Source organism: Rhinoraja longicauda, chromosome 2 (genome assembly GCF_053455715.1).
Source record: "Rhinoraja longicauda isolate Sanriku21f chromosome 2, sRhiLon1.1, whole genome shotgun sequence".
In the NCBI taxonomy this organism is placed as follows: Eukaryota; Metazoa; Chordata; class Chondrichthyes; order Rajiformes; family Arhynchobatidae; genus Rhinoraja; species Rhinoraja longicauda.
Window position 1 is genome coordinate 35,127,764 of NC_135954.1, and position 16,184 is coordinate 35,143,947.

Below are 16,184 nucleotides of genomic sequence, written 5' to 3' on the forward strand. Positions count from 1 at the left end.
TTGGCCTCCACTGCCTTCTGTGGCAGAGAATTCCACAGATTCACAACTCTCTGGGTGAAAAAGTTCTTCCTTATCTCAGTCCTAAATGACAATAGACAATAGACAATAGACAATAGGTGCAGGAGTAGGCCATTCAGCCCTTCGAGCCAGCACCGCCATTCAATGCGATCATGGCTGATCACTCTCAATCAGTACCCCGTTCCTGCCTTCTCCCCATACCCCCTCACTCCGCTATCCTTAAGAGCTCTATCCAGCTCTCTCTTGAAAGCATCCAACGAACTGGCCTCCACTGCCTTCTGAGGCAGAGATTTCCACACCTTCACCACTCTCTGACTGAAAAAGTTCTTCCTCATCTCCGTTCTAAATGGCCTACCCCTTATTCTTAAACTGTGGCCCCTTGTTCTGGACTCCCCCAACATTGGGAACATGTTTCCTGCCTCTAATGTGTCCAATCCCCTAATTATCTTATATGTTTCAATAAGATCCCCCCTCATCCTTCTAAATTCCAGTGTATACAAGCCTAGTCGCTCCAGTCTTTCAACATACGACAGTCCCGCCATTCCGGGAATTAACTTAGTGAACCTACACTGCACGCCCTCCATAGCAAGAATATCCTTCCTCAAATTTGGAGACCAAAACTGCACACAGTACTCCAGGTGCGGTCTCACCAGGGCCCGGTACAACTGTAGAAGGACCTCTTTGCTCCTATACTCAACTCCTCTTGTTACGAAGGCCAACATTCCATTGGCTTTCTTCACTGCCTGCTGTACCTGCATGCTTCCTTTCATTGACTGATGCACTAGGACACCCAGATCTCGTTGAACTCCCCCTCCTCCTAACTTGACTCCCCCTCCTCCTAACTTTCCTGCATCTAGTCTATCCAATCACTTAAGAATTTTATATGTTTCTATAAGTTCCCCTCTCATCCTTCTAAACATTTTCCATGATTACTGTCAACATCAGTGCTCTGGAAGGCTGCATTCTCAGCCTCTTATTATACTCCCTATGAACTCAGACAGTCCAACAAAATTATGCTCTAATCCATTTAAAATTTACTGATGACACGATTTTACCAGTGGATCTCGAACAATGATGAGACGGAGAACAGGAAGAAGATGGAGAGCTTTGTAACATGGTGTCATGACACCAAGATCTCCCTCAATGTCATTGATTTCAGGACGGAGTGGCATACATGTCCCAATCACTATCATGGCGCTGAACTGGAGATGCTTCAAGTTCCTTGCTGCAAAATATCGCCAACAATTTGTCCTGGGCCAACCATCTTGAAGCTATAGCCAAGAAATCACACCAATGCCTCAACTTCCTCAGAAAGCTAAGGAAATGCAGCATGTCCCCAAATGACTCATCAGTTTCAACAGATTACCTCAGAATGCATCCTAAACAAATGGTTCAGATTGGTATGGTAACTGTTCTGCCCAAGAAATTGTAGAGAGTCGTGAACACAGCTTAGTCCATCACGCAAACCAACCTCCCCATCCCCACATCGCTTCCAATTAACTCCATCCACAATTCTCATTGATTTGGCGCAGCAGCCAACATAATCAAGCACGTCTCACACCATTCTTCCATCTGGCACAAGATACCGGAAGATACAAAAGCTTGCAAGCACATCCCACCATGGATGTGGAGAGGACGTTTCACTTGTGGGAGAGTTTAGGACCAGAGGTCACAGCCTCAGAATTAAAGGACGTTCCTTTAGAAGGGTGATGAGGAGGAATTTCTTTAGTCAGAGGGTGACGAATCTGTGGAATGAATTGCCATAGAAGGCTGTGGAGGCCGTGAATGGATATTTTTACGGCAGGGATACATAGATTCGTGATTAATATGGCTGTCGGGGGTTACGGGGAGAAGGCAGGAGAATGGATTAAGAGGGAAAGATAGATCAGCCATGATTGAATGGCGGAGTGGACTTGATGGGCCGAATGCTTAATTCTGCTCCAATCACTTATGTACTTATGAATTCACGAACACCTTCTCTCCCGCCATTATCAAACTCTTCTACTTACCTCTCATGCACGTAGGATGAATTCCTGAACTCCAATCTACCTCGTTGCGATCCAGGTACATTTTTTTATCTGCACTTTCTCTGTAGTTGCAACACTACATTCTGCACTGTGTTTATTTTCTCTTATGCATTACATAATGAACTCATCTATGGTATGATATGGCCGCATAGCACGCAAAACAAAGTTTTTCACTGTATCCTGGTACATGATACCATAATGAACCAATGTGTGCAATGAGAGAACAGAATAGTGTTAATGAAACATGTAAAGAAAAATCCAACACTTGGATGGTGGCCATACCAAGCACAGGACTATTACCTTACTTACTGCCCATTATGCCTCCTGGCATGTAGGGCAACAACGAAGGTTCTCCACTCCTGTCTGTTCTGGGCTAGTTTCTGGACACTACCCCAGGTCAATTCCATAGTTTTAATTTCCTCCTCTACACTTCGACGCCATATGGTTTTGGGTCTCCCTCTTTTCCTTTTCCCTTCTGGTGTCCAGTGCAGGGCTATTTTTGGGATGCTGTCTGCTAACTTCCACCTTCCTGCCAGTGGCTTCCTTTCGGCTTTCACCATTGACATTCACCTAGCGTCTGTCGATAGCCCTGGAAGTCCGTCACGCCCAGTAGTGTTGATTCCTTCAGTTGTTTCCGTAACGTATTCGTTTTACGAGGCAGGGTTGTTAGCCCTGTGCTCAACCCCCAACCTGGAGGACCAGTGGATCGCTCTTCGTCTCGTCTCTACCCTTCGACCTGCCCAGCATGGGAAACCCTAACAGGAGACAAATCTCCCGCTGGCATAGCTCTAGGGGTCACGGAGACACACAAGCTCCCCGATCTCGATTGCAATCCAACTGTGCTGTACAGGACTATTAAGCAAGGTTGAAAAGAAGGATTTTGGAAGGGTCATGGTGCATTCTGCAGTGAAGGCCCAATGCCAATATCACAATATTCCTGTGATCAAACAAAGTGCTTGGATGTATTGCCAGAATAAATAAATTGAAAAGAAGAAATATTTCCCTTTCTTTATATAAGGTCCTATCTAGACCCAGTTTTGACCCCTTCACATGGTGAGCCTGTAAACGGCTCAAATTTAGGCTCAACTCAGCTCCCAAAATTGACTAAAGAGAGTGGGACCTTTCGAGTTTGAGTAGATTTTATTAAGTTTTTTAAAATAACACAATTAGATGCAAATATACTCAGAAAACTCTGTAGAACAGCAATAATCATTAAATATCATTGTTAGGTAAAGTAAAGTAGAATCCTAAATCATTCTATAAATATATTAGTCACAGATTCACAGAGCTGCACAGCACAGTAACAGGTCCTTCTTACAACAATTTGTTCATGCCAACCAAAATGCCTTCTTGAGCTAGTCTCATTTTCCTGTATCCTAAAATATGCCTATCCCTATAACCTGTCATAAACATTGTGATCGTATACGTCTCTACCTACAGACAGCTTGTTCCATGCACTCTCAGTGTGTAAAACGTATCCTTCTGGTCCCCTTTAAATCTTTTCAATCTCACCCTAAACCAATACTGTCTATTTTTCAACTCCTCTACACTGTCAATATAAACTGTGTCCATGCACCTTAATCTATGCCCCTTATGATTGTAAGGTGTACACTGATGAGCCAAAACATTATGACCTGATAAGCCAAAACATTACGACCATCTACCTAATATGCTGTTGGTCCTCCATGTGCAGCCCCATATGCAGCAGGGTGCGATGCACTGTGTATTGTGACACATTCCTCCTGTGGCCACCATTAAAATTTTCTGTGTCTTGTGCCACAGTAGACCTTCTGTTGGTTCGGACCAGACGGGATAGCCTTCGTTGCCCTCATGCATCGATGAGCCTTGAGTGCCCAACACCATCGCCGGTTTGTGGTTTGTCCCTCCTCGGACCACTGTCGGTAGGTACTCACCACTGCTGACCGGGAGCACCCCACAAGCCTTGCCGTTTCAGAAATGCTCTGACCCAGTCGCCTGGCCATAACAATTTGGCCCTTGTCAAAGTCGCTCAGGTCTTTACTCCTACCCATTTCTTCTGCATCCAACACATCAACTTCAAGAACTGACTGTTCACTTGCTGCCTAATATATCCCACCCCTTAGCAGGTGCCATTGTAATAAGATAATCAATGTTATTCACTTCACCTGTCAGTGGTCATAATGCTTTGGCTCATCGGTGTATAAAATTGGGGATTTGGTAGGGTGAATACATAGAGTAAGATGAGAGGGGAAAGATTTAATAGGAACCTGAGGGACAACTTGGAGGATGGTGGGTATACGGAATGAGCTGCCAGTTGAGGTAGTTGAGGCAGATAATACAAGAGCATTTAAAAGACACTTGGACAGGTACATGGATAGGAAAGGTTTCAAGGGATATGGGCCAAATGTGGGCAAATGGGACAATAGACAATAGGTGCAGGAGGAGGCCATTCGGCCCTTCGAGCCAGCACCGCCATTCAATGTGATCATGGCTGATCATTCTCAATCAGTACCCCTTTCCTGCCTTCTCCCCATACCCCCTGACTCCGCTATCCTTAAGAGCTCTACCCAGCTCTCTCTTGAATGCATTCAGAGAATTGGCCTCCACTGCCTTTGGACTAGCTTAGATGCGACGTAGACGAGCTTCATCAAGGGATGTGTACACATGCTAGATAGCCTTATGACTCTAGGACTCTAATAAATTCACTTCTCATTCTGTTGTAATGCAATTAGTATGAGCTCAACCTCATCAATCGTTTTTCATACGTCAATCCATTTACTCCAAGAATCAAACTAGTGAATCTTCTCTGCATTGACACACATGTAAGCACCTCCTTCCTTCAATATAGAGACCAAGGGACTTCTCCAGTTGTGGTCTCACTAGCACACTATAAACTTGCATCGTAACTTTTCTCCTTTTATACTGCAAAACCCCATGTTGTACCTGCATCGTAACTTTTGGTGTTTCATGTGTTAGGACCACCACATCTTTTTGAATTACAACCACTTATACTAAGGGTCTCGAACCGAAACGTCACCCATTCCTTCTCTCCCGAGATGTTGCCTGACCCACTGAGTTACTCCAGCATTTTGTATCTACCTTCGATTTAAACCAGCATCTGCAGGGGGTTTTTTCTACACCACTTATCGTCTCACTACATTTAAATAATAATGTGCTTTTCCATGTTTTCTTCCAAATAAATACCTCATGTTTTACTCCATTATGCTCCATCTGCCACTATCTCACCCTTTCACTTTACAATTTTGCAATCAGTAATTCATCTGCCTTTGTATCATCAACAAATTTGGCTAAAGCACACTCTGAATTGCATTGATCCTTGTGGCAATCTGAACATAATCCCTTTATCCTGATTCTATTTTCTATTAGTTAGCCACTTTCCTAACTGGGAAGTGCCATTACCTCCAACCCCATGCACTCTTATTATGTATGGTAAGCTTTTATGTAGCACCTCGTCTAATGTCTTCTGAAATCCCAAAACACTACATCAATTGGTTCCTTTTTATTGAACACATTACTCAGCCTCAAAGAACTATGGTAAGTTTGTCAAACACAACTTTCCTTTCATAAAACGAGGTTGACTCTGTTTAATTGTTCTGTTATTATCTCCTTAACAATGAATTCCAGAAGTTTCCCCACTGACAGTGGCTGACTAACTGGTCTATAGTTTCCCACTTTAATTTGAAAGAGTAGCATTACATTTGCATCTTTTCTATCCTTTTGGGACTTCTCCTCAAACCAAGGAATTTTGGTAGATTAGAATCAAAGCATTTGCAACCGCTTCCTTTCAGTCTATAGGATGCAGACCATCAGGTCCAGGGATCCCTTTAGCCTTTTGACACATCAATCTGTCCAGTAGTTTTATTTCTAGTGATAAAGATTGCTTTCAGCCCACCCCATAGCAGTTTGATTATCTGGCACCTTGTGATGTTTTTCATGTCTTCTGCAGTGAAGACTGACACAAAATAAGCATCTGGAAATTTTTCTAACACCCATTTTTCTAACACCCATTATCATTTCCCCAATCTCATCTTTGTGAGGTACCAAAATTAATTTAAACTATTCTCTTCATTTTTATATCTCATCAAAAAGCTCTCATTATTTGTCTTTATATTATCTGCTAGTTTACGCTAATACTCATCTTATTCTGCTTTATGACTTTTTTTAGTCATCCTTTGCCAGTTTGTAAACAAAATCCCCAATCCTCTGATCTACCATTAATCTTCTCAATATTGGATTGCCTTTCTTTCATTTTTCGGTATCTTGGTTTACACAGATGCTGTGTCTTCTGGAAGAGCCCTTCTTTCTCACCAATCTCTAGCTTTGCAGAGATTGATGAAAAGCTCTTTATACATCTACCACAGCTGATCTACCATCTAATGCTTTAATCTGCTTTCCAAATCCACTTTAGCCCGCTCTGTCGTCATATTGTTGTAATTGGTTTTATCTAAATTTATGAAACCAGCCTCAGATGCAAGTTTCTGTTCCTCAAACTGAATTTGGAATTCTACCATGTGATGATCATTATTTAAATGGGATTCTTTACTATGATATCATTAGTTAATCCTCGCATTACCTAATGCCAGATGTAAAACGCTATCTTCGGATTGATTCCTCAACATCTTACTCTGAATACATTCTGCAAATTTATCCTCAAGGCCATTCTTGCCACTTTGATTTTATCCAATCCAGATGATAATTAAAATTGCCCGCAATTATTTTGCAAACCTTCTTACAAGCCATTGTTATTTCTTGATTAATGCACTGTAAGAGGGGAAGTTATATCATATCATATCATATCATATCATATATATACAGCCGGAAACAGGCCTTTTTTCGGCCCTCCAAGTCCGTGCCGCCCAGCGATCCCCGTACATTAACACTATCCTACACCCACTAGGGACAATTTTTACATTTACCCAGCCAATTAACCTACATACCTGTACTTCTTATAGTTTGAATTTATTGCAATGTCCTAAACATTGAAGTGCTCAATAGGGCAGTTTCAGACAGGATGTTTCCCCCAGTTCAGGGGCTAAGAACTAGGGTGCCACAGTCTCAAAATAAGAAGTATGTCCTTTAGGACAATCAGGAGGGCAAAAAGAACTGGCAAACAAGATAAAGGAAAATCCCAAGACATTCTGCAGGCATGTTAAGGTTAAATGGGTGGCTAGAAAAAGAATAGGCCCCCTAAAGTTCAGCATTGCCATCTTTGTATAGACCACAAGAGATGTGTGAAGTATTACATGAATATTTCTCATAAATCTTTACTGAGAATTTCATGGATGCAAAGGAATTGGTGGTTGATCACATACAAATGAAGTTGATTATATATGAATTACCAGAGAGAAGATATTGGTGATTTTTAAGCGCATTAAGATGAATAAATCCCAAAGCCTGACCAAGTGCATTCTCGGGCATTGCGGGAAGCGAGGGAAGAAATTGTGGAGACCGTTGCAGAGATATTTGTCTCATATTTAGCCACCGGTGAAGTTCTGGAAGACTGGAGGGTGGCTAATGTTGTACCATTATTTAAGAAGAACAGCAAGGACAAGCCAGGGAACTACAGGCCAGTGAGCCTGATGTCATAGGTGGGAAAGTTGTTGGAGGAGACTCTTAGGGTTCAGGATCGTCTCGCATTTGGCTGCACATGGACTGATTAGCGATGGTCAGCATTGCTGTGTGTGGGAAATAGTGTCTCACAAACCTGACAAGAGTTTTTTGAAGATTTCACCAAGTGTATTGATGAGGGCAGGGCAGTGGAAGTTGGCTCCCTTTTATTATCTGCGCATGTAATGTGCAGTGTCACTCTTTAGTGAACAATATTTTGTACAGAAAGTACTCAGTGTATTAATTGGTGGCATATGGCATGGAGTCTAAAAATAAAGATGATATAAACCACAGATATGAGGCGAATTAAAAAATGGAAATCTGTGAACAAGACATAACATGGTGACAGTGAATCTGGTGAGTAGCATTACATACCACATGAATGAAGTGTATGCTGAACTTAACTCTTTAAATAAATGTAGCACTAAACTGTGTTGAATGCGTGCACTGAAAGTATAACAATTTGCTGTGATGATTTCACACATCCAGCGTGAACTTCCAGCATTACAGATGTAGAGTTATGTGGCATGGAACACCTATCTAAAGTAATCCTACTTCCCAGCACTAGGCCTGGGGCCTTCGATACCATGGCCTTTCAGGTGTTCATCTGAATTCCGCTAGAATGCTGTGAGAGCATCTGCACCCATCAAACACCTTCTGCGTGGTAAAGTTATTCGAATTCTCTCCGTAGCCAACAATGTAAACAATGAGGGCGGTACAGTGAAAGTCCCAGAGACGCGAGTTCAATCCTGACTACGGGTGCCGTCCGTGGATCGTTTGCATATTCTCCCTGTGACTTTGTGAGTTTTCTCCGGGAACCCCGTTTTTCTCCCACATTCCAAAGACGTGAAGGGTTGTAGGTTAATTGGCTTCTGTAAAAATTGCCCCTAGAATGTAGGACATAGAACTAGTGTAAAGGGTGATCAATGGTCGGTGGGCCAAAGGGCCTATTTCTGCACGATATCACTAAACTAAACTAAACTAAAATGGCACTCAACTCGAGTGTCTTTCCCATTCTGAAAGGCATGAGGGATGCCGCGAATGACAGCTACACTCGTAGAATGGGAGAGAATGGATTAGTCCTTGGCCACAAATGGGTTCTCAGTGAGTCAGGGAAGAAAGCTCACAGTAAGATCTTTGAAAGATTCAGCACCCTCCCCAAGCCAAAATGAGTCATTAGATTCAAGACAAATAAGTTCTAGAGAAACCTGGTTTGTCTCCCATCTAGGCCAGTTGTTTGACAGGATATGCAATTGATGTTCGGGGCTCAGCATACCCGAATGCTTAGAAAGCCTTGATTGAGAAGGAAAACCTCACCACATCACGGGCTTCAGCTGCAGTCCAGAGCACAGGAAGACACTGACAACTCAAACAGCTGGCCTCCAGATCAGTCCAAACAAGACTGGCGCAATTAGGCAACAGAACCAAAATAATGTAAACCAGACTGAAAGAAAGCTGCAGATGACTACATGAATTCGCAGAAAAAATGCCCTGAATGCAGTTCAAGCTGCAGATTGCATGGCAAGCTCAACAAGAGATGCAACTCAAAAGAAAAAGACATATAAAGGAAATACCTAAAGCGCAATGAGGAAATGCCAAAGTGCGAGTGATAGGAGAAACAGAAAACAATATCACCACAATATAGGAAGGATGCGATAGCCCTGGAGAAGGGCGCAGAGGAGATTCATCAGGGTGTTACCTGGATTGGAGGGCTTTAGTTATGGGGAACGATGGGATGGGCTGGGCTTGTCTTCTCTGAAGAGGCTAAAGGGCGATCTCATAGAGGTATACAAAGTTATGAAAGGCATAGATAGGGTAGATAGTCACAATATTTTACCCATGATAAGGGTATCAAAGAAAAGAGAGCATAGATTTAAGATGAGAGGACGAAGAGGACAAAGATTTAAAGGGGACCTGAGGGGCAGGTTTTTCACATAGGCTTCCTGTGCTCTGGGCTGCAGCTGAAGCCCATATAATGCTGAGGTCTTCCTTCTCAATTAAGGCATTCTGAGCAATTGGGTATGCTGAGCCCCGAACAAGTTTGTAGTATATGGAACAATCTGCAAGAGGAAGTCATTAAGGCAGGCACAATTACAACATTTAAAAGACATTTGGATAGATACACGGATACCAATAGTTTAGAGGGATATAGGTCAAATGCTGGTAACTGGGACCACTTCAGGTCAATTCCTTGGTCAGCATGGATGAGTTGGGCTAAAGGGTCTTTTTACTTACTGGATATATATGCATTTATCTGAGATATGATCTTAAACAAGAGATTTGTGCAGGAGGTCAAGAAGACTCAAATTAAACTTAGAGACTCAATAGGGAAAGCCAAATTTTGCCTCACATTAAGCTGCACCTTTTAAAAATGACAGGGAAATTGTTAGCTAATTGAGACCAAGAAGTAGGACAACAATTGTTTGAAGCAAAGTAAAAGGAAGCTGAGTTACAAAAAACATGTTGAATCAATAGCGTGGTTGAGACGACAATGCAGAGAATTTATTTACAAAAATCTGGAATGCAGCTAAAGTTGCATCGCTAAGACTGAGAGGTCAGCGGAAGCGGTGGAACAGAATCTATCTCCAGCACAGAGGGTGGTGGCTATATGGAACGAGCTGCCAGAAGAGGTAGTTGAGGCAGGTATCATAACACCATTTAAAAGACACTTGGATGTGTGTATAGGTAGGAATGCTTTAGAGGGATATGGGTCAAACGATGGGCAAGTTGCATTAGCTTAGATGGAGCATCTTGGTTGGCATAGAACTGGGCCAAAGGGCCTGTTTTCGTGCTGTATGGCTCTGCTACTCACACCAAAACCGATAAAACACAGAGTAGCATTACTATGAGCAGCAACAGTGTATAACATCTACAGCGTGAGCATTAGATGGACCACACTGCCAATATAATGGAGCAGTTTATTGCAAAATATATGAACAATATGTATAAATTGGGGCCACATCATACCACTGCGAAGCATTGTGAATAGGTTTTAAGAAAAATGACTAATCACAGAAGTGTTAAAAAGTTTTAAGAAAAAGTAATGTTATTGCAAAAATTAATAGGGATCCATACTGTTACAATGCTAAGTATACTAATTATCAAAGAGTCTTGGAGTCATGCAGCACAGCAACAACCCAACTCGTCCATGCCCACCAAGATGCCCCATTTGCCTGCATTTGGCCCATTTCCCCCTAAACCTTTCCTATCCATATTCTTAACCATTTCCTTATCCTTTCTTGTCCTTATTGTACTGCATCGCCCATTAAGAAACACTTTCACTCCAGAAAGCACGCTCTATATTTTGGAAGCACACGTCCCAAAGTCTGAAATTTCCAGTAGAACGTGCTGGAAATACGCAGCACAAATAGCGATGATATTTCAGGTCAAAGACCCTTCATCAGAAGCGGGAAGGAGACAATAAAAGCTTGTTAAGCTGCAGGAAGGGTGGGAGCAGCGGGATGTTTCTGATGGGGTAAAACCGGGATGGCCACGAGGATAACTGAGGTTATCTGGTTAATGAGTGAATGGGACTAGTAGTGGGAGCAGAAAGGAAGATAGAGTTCACAAAGATGCAAACAAACCTCAAACAAACCCAAACCTCTGTAGGCCTTCAAGGATCAGAGGAATTTTCCAGAGATTTATTTTCCAAATTGGCCAAAGGTTTCTCTCATGTCCAACCTTCACCATCTCAGAGTGTTGTGCAAGTGTAGAGATGAAGAATTATTGACTATGAAAATGAGCGGAGATATTGTCTACCTTGCATGCACACACTATTGTTCAGTTAGCCTTTGCCTTTAACATTGTAAGTGAGAAACATTTTGCAAAATTCTACATAACAAATATTATTCTCCAAATACCGAATCCACCCAGATGCAATCTAATGAGCAAATATCTTGCCAATCCAAATTTCCCAGTTTGGCAAAATCAGATAAGAATTATTCCCAGTGGTAAAGCCTTTAATCAGATACACTGTGACCATTTTCTTGTGTACAATATATATAAGACAGAAAATTATCTCAGCTGGAACCCACACAGTGTCTGCACTGACTTCTGACCTTCATCAATCACTTCCCTTCAGAGGAAACTGTTTGTTACTTTCCATTTACAAAAGTTTAAAAGGCTCACCAGGGGCTGTTCACAGTACATAGTCTGGTCTCCCTCGAGACAATTATGAGTACTGACCCAATTCATTCTCCTGAAAGCACTCCAAAAAAATGCTGATATACCAGAAGCAAGTAACATTTTACCCTTGTGACATCGCACCAAGAAGGTCAGACGCTGTCTGATATTGGCAAAACAAAAAAATCTAAATAAACAGAATAAATGAGGGCAACTTAACGTGCTGAACATATACCAATAATAACGTTAACCCACATAGGGGTTGGTTTTACGCATACGTTCATAAGTTCATAAGTTCTAGGAGCAGAATTAGGCCACTCGACCCTGCTCCGCCATTCAATCATGGCTGATCTATCTTTCCCTCTCAACCCCATTCTCCTGCCTTCTCCACATAACCACTGACATCCGTGCTAATCAAGGACTCAATACATAATAAAACATAACAGCACATTCACAATGCTTGGATAGCATCAATAATCCACATATGGTTTGAAGATCTGAGCACAAGGCTTCAATGTAAGTGAACCTCTTAACAATAAAGGATGTACACCTAGAATTGTTTTCAGTGCTGTGCCATTGAAAGCTGTTTCTTCTCCCAAAGTTAAGTGCATCATTCTCAAGACCTGATAATGCACTGTAATTGTCATTCCCACTGCAACAGGTTTATTTTTAGAGTGAACCACAGGGGGACCTGCGCCCTGTCATTGGGTGCCCCCCTTATAATGGCAGCACTGGACCAGAACACTGTGAGGCGAGGGAATTTCTTCCCTCATCTTCTGAGCCCAGCTCTGCTTTGCATCATCCTTCCACCTCTCGCAATCATGCCTTTGAACCTGGGCCCTTGGATCACCCCAGCCCCCGGCCCTCCCAAACTCCACCACCTGTTGATCCCACAGCTTCCCAATGCTCTACTGCCCACAACATCCAAAATGCTGAATCAATTCTTGATTTCCCCTTGCACTTCCATATTGTTCTCAGTACCTTCACTCTCTTTCTCCCACTCCCAATTCATTTGACTGATTGATTGAAAGATGTAGCATGGAAACAGCCCTTCGACCCATTGAGTATATGCCGACCATCAACCACCCATTCACACTCATTTTATTATTCCACTTTTGCATCCACACCCTACACTTTAGGGGCAATTTACAGCAGACAGCAGCAGACGGTTAACCCACAAAAGTTTAAAAGGCTCACCAGGGGCTGTTCACAGTACATAGTCTGGTCTCCCTCGAGACAATTATGAGTACTGACCCAATTCATTCTCCTGAAAGCACTCCAAAAAAATGCTGATATACCAGAAGCAAGTAACATTTTACCCTTGTGACATCGCACCAAGAAGGTCAGACGCTGTCTGATATTGGCAAAACAAAAAAATCTAAATAAACAGAATAAATGAGGGCAACTTAACGTGCATCCATGAGGAAACCCAGGCAGTCACAGGAAGAATGTGCAAAATCCTCACAGCCATCAACTGAGATCAATACTGAACCCCTGACACTGATGCGGTAAGGCAGCAGCTCTACAAGCTGTACCAGTGTGTTTTTTCCCAAACCGCCTACCTCTGGTGTCTCCTGATCTGGCCAAAGTGCAGTCTACGTGTGCCATTGGCTGCTGAACCCACTAACACTGTGCTGAAAGTGGTCAATGTCCCATCTGCCTCATTGGAGGCTTTAGGCAAAATGAAAGCTTTCAGTCGAGGGCCAAGGACTGAAACAGTGGCCCACAGCTTGGCTGCAGCCACCACTGGCATTTTTAGTCCATGATTGTGCAAATGGACAGTATTTTTAAATCTGTAAGTAATATAGTCGATGAGAATTTGTTTCAAAGTACTCAACTCCTGCCCAACCCCAATTAAACTTCCCGTTCTCAACTACTAAAACTGCACTGGGTATTCTCAGCTTTTTTTCCCCAAAGTGCACAACCAAATCTCGGCTTATCTCCATCTCAGAGAAAACCACTGCCTGTCTCTTCTAGTCTGGGCACTCAATCAAGAAAATTCCTTCTGCCCATTCCACAAATCCCAAAGTGCGCATCAACAGACTCCCTGCATAAGGCCCTTGTGGCCCCAGAGATGTTGTGATTTATCTTAGAAGATCAGAAAAGTACTCGCTTTTGTACATTTTTTACTAATCATTCTCATCTGTTCCACAGTGCCCTTCACAGAATACATAAGATGCTATTTCTAAATAGAAATGGGATAGAGTGCATTTACTTCAATTTCTGGTTCTGTCCATGGTTTAAGATGGAGATTTTAATTTTATGTACAATGTTTGGTGTTTATGTTTGCTTCAAGAAAAATCATCTTTGAACTAATAGGAAGTACTTACTATATTACGCTGGATAGCTATAAATCTCAGATTCTCGAGTGGAGATATACAGTGCTTTACTGTTCTGTCATCCAACACTTCATTCCTGACCTTAAACAACTTGGTGTAGCCTTAAAGTCCTGACCTTACACTGAATAGCAAGATCCCCAGGGCAAGTGTCAAATGGCAGAGCAAATCACACAGTGTCGGTCCCATCCCTACATCATTACCACTTCCTTACCATGACACCAACATCTCCGAACCAGGCAGCTGGCAACTTTTATTCTCTGGGTTAATGATTGATGGGTTCAGGAGCAGTTGTGCTTCCACTGTCACAACCGGCCGAGCTCTGCAAGTGAAGTATAAAGATTTTTATGGGCTTTGTCAGCAATGACAGGTTATAAATGAATTCATTGCATTAGTGGTCATGTAGTCATGCAAGGGCAAAAATAAACTTCATTATTCCACTTCTTAGATGAAAGGCAACAGTGCGTGGCCACAGTAACATACCTGTCTGGTGAGAATCTTTTGCCCTTAAATTATCTTTGAATCATTTTTATGCTGTCACTTTTCACATTTGGTTTCCGTTGTTTAATTCATGGGCTCTAATTAATGGGAAACTGAGACAGACGGTTGATTACTTTGGTATGAGATGACGTGTATTATTGAAACAAGTACATCTTGTTTCACAAAAATGGAATCAATTTTCATTCTTCCTTATTATTGCCACATGCTACACTTTATTATTGCTATTGCCTCCTCCTCTGCCGTCTGCAACATAAGTAATTAGAAATAGGGGTAGATCACCGGTCTTCTCAAGCCTGCCCGGCAATTTAACGTGATTAGGGCTGATCTTCCCTTGGTCTCATTTCCTCTTCTGTGCCAGTTCCCAAAAGCCTCAATTCTCAAATAGCTGCAATATCTAGTGAAGATGACGTCACCATTAAGGTTGAGAACTGGCTTAGCCATGGAAGACAGAGGGTTGGAGTGGAAGGACATTAATCTGGCTGGAGGTGTATGACCAGTGGAGTTCCGCGGGGATCTGCACTGGGACCTCTGATGTTTGTGATATGTACAAACAACTTGGACATAAACGTAGATGTGTTCGCTAGCAAGTTTGCGGGCAACACCAGAATTGGTGGAGTTGCGGACTGTGATGGTGGTTGTCAATATATACAGCAGTGTATATACAATAGACAATAGGTGCAGGAGTAGGCCATTCAGCCCTTCAAGACAGCACCACCATTCAATGTGATCATGGCTGATCATTCTCAATCAGTACCCCATTCCTGCCTTCTCCCCATACCCCCTGACTCCACTATCCTTAAGAGCTCTATCTAGCTCTCTCTTGAATGCATTCAGAGAATTGGCCTCCACTGCCTTCTGAGGCAGAGAATTCCACAGATTTACAATTCTCTGACTGAAAATGTTTTTCCTTATCTCCGTTCTACATGGCCTACCCCTTATTCTTAAACTGTGGCCCCTGGTTCTGGACTCCCCCAACATTGGGAACATATTTCCTGCCTCTAACGTGTCCAACCCCTTAATAATCTTATATGTTTCGATAAGATCCCCTCTCATCCTTCTAAATTCCAGTGTATACAAGCCTAGTCGCTCCAGTCTTTCAACATACAACAGTCCCGCCATTCTGGGAATTAACCTAGTAAACCTACGCTGCACGCCCTCAATAGCAAGAATATCCTTCCTCAAATTTGGAGACCAAAACTGCACACAGTACTCTAGGTGCGGTCTCACTAGGGCCCTGTACAACTGCAGAAGGACCTCTTTGCTCCTATACTCAACTCCTCTTGTTATGAAGGCCAACATTCCATTGGCTTGTGTATATATTATATATACATACTAATATATATATATATATTAGTTACAGATATGCGTGGAGAAATGGCCGATGGAGTATAATCCGAGCAAGTCTGAGGTGTTGCACTTTGGCTGGTTGAATGTTTCTCTATTTTTAAACTCCAACTTCATTTCACTAAACCCCAATAAGCCATTTCCCTTCCTAACGATTAGCTGCGCTTGGCTGCTAACTTGCTGTAATGTGCTTCACATATTGAACATACAACTTCACAAAGTACAGCAC

At 42.5% G+C, this 16,184-nt stretch overlaps 1 protein-coding gene across 1 annotated transcript in view; it reads right to left on the reverse strand.

Moving 5' to 3' along the window:
* Positions 1-16,184, reverse strand: part of itga8 (integrin, alpha 8) — a 222,036-nt gene that overhangs the window by 121,008 nt on the left and 84,844 nt on the right. Inside the window, exon 15 of the mRNA XM_078417154.1 lies at positions 14,325-14,432. Within this exon, the coding sequence (XP_078273280.1) occupies positions 14,325-14,432 (108 nt within the window). The remainder of the gene's footprint in view (positions 1-14,324; positions 14,433-16,184) is intronic.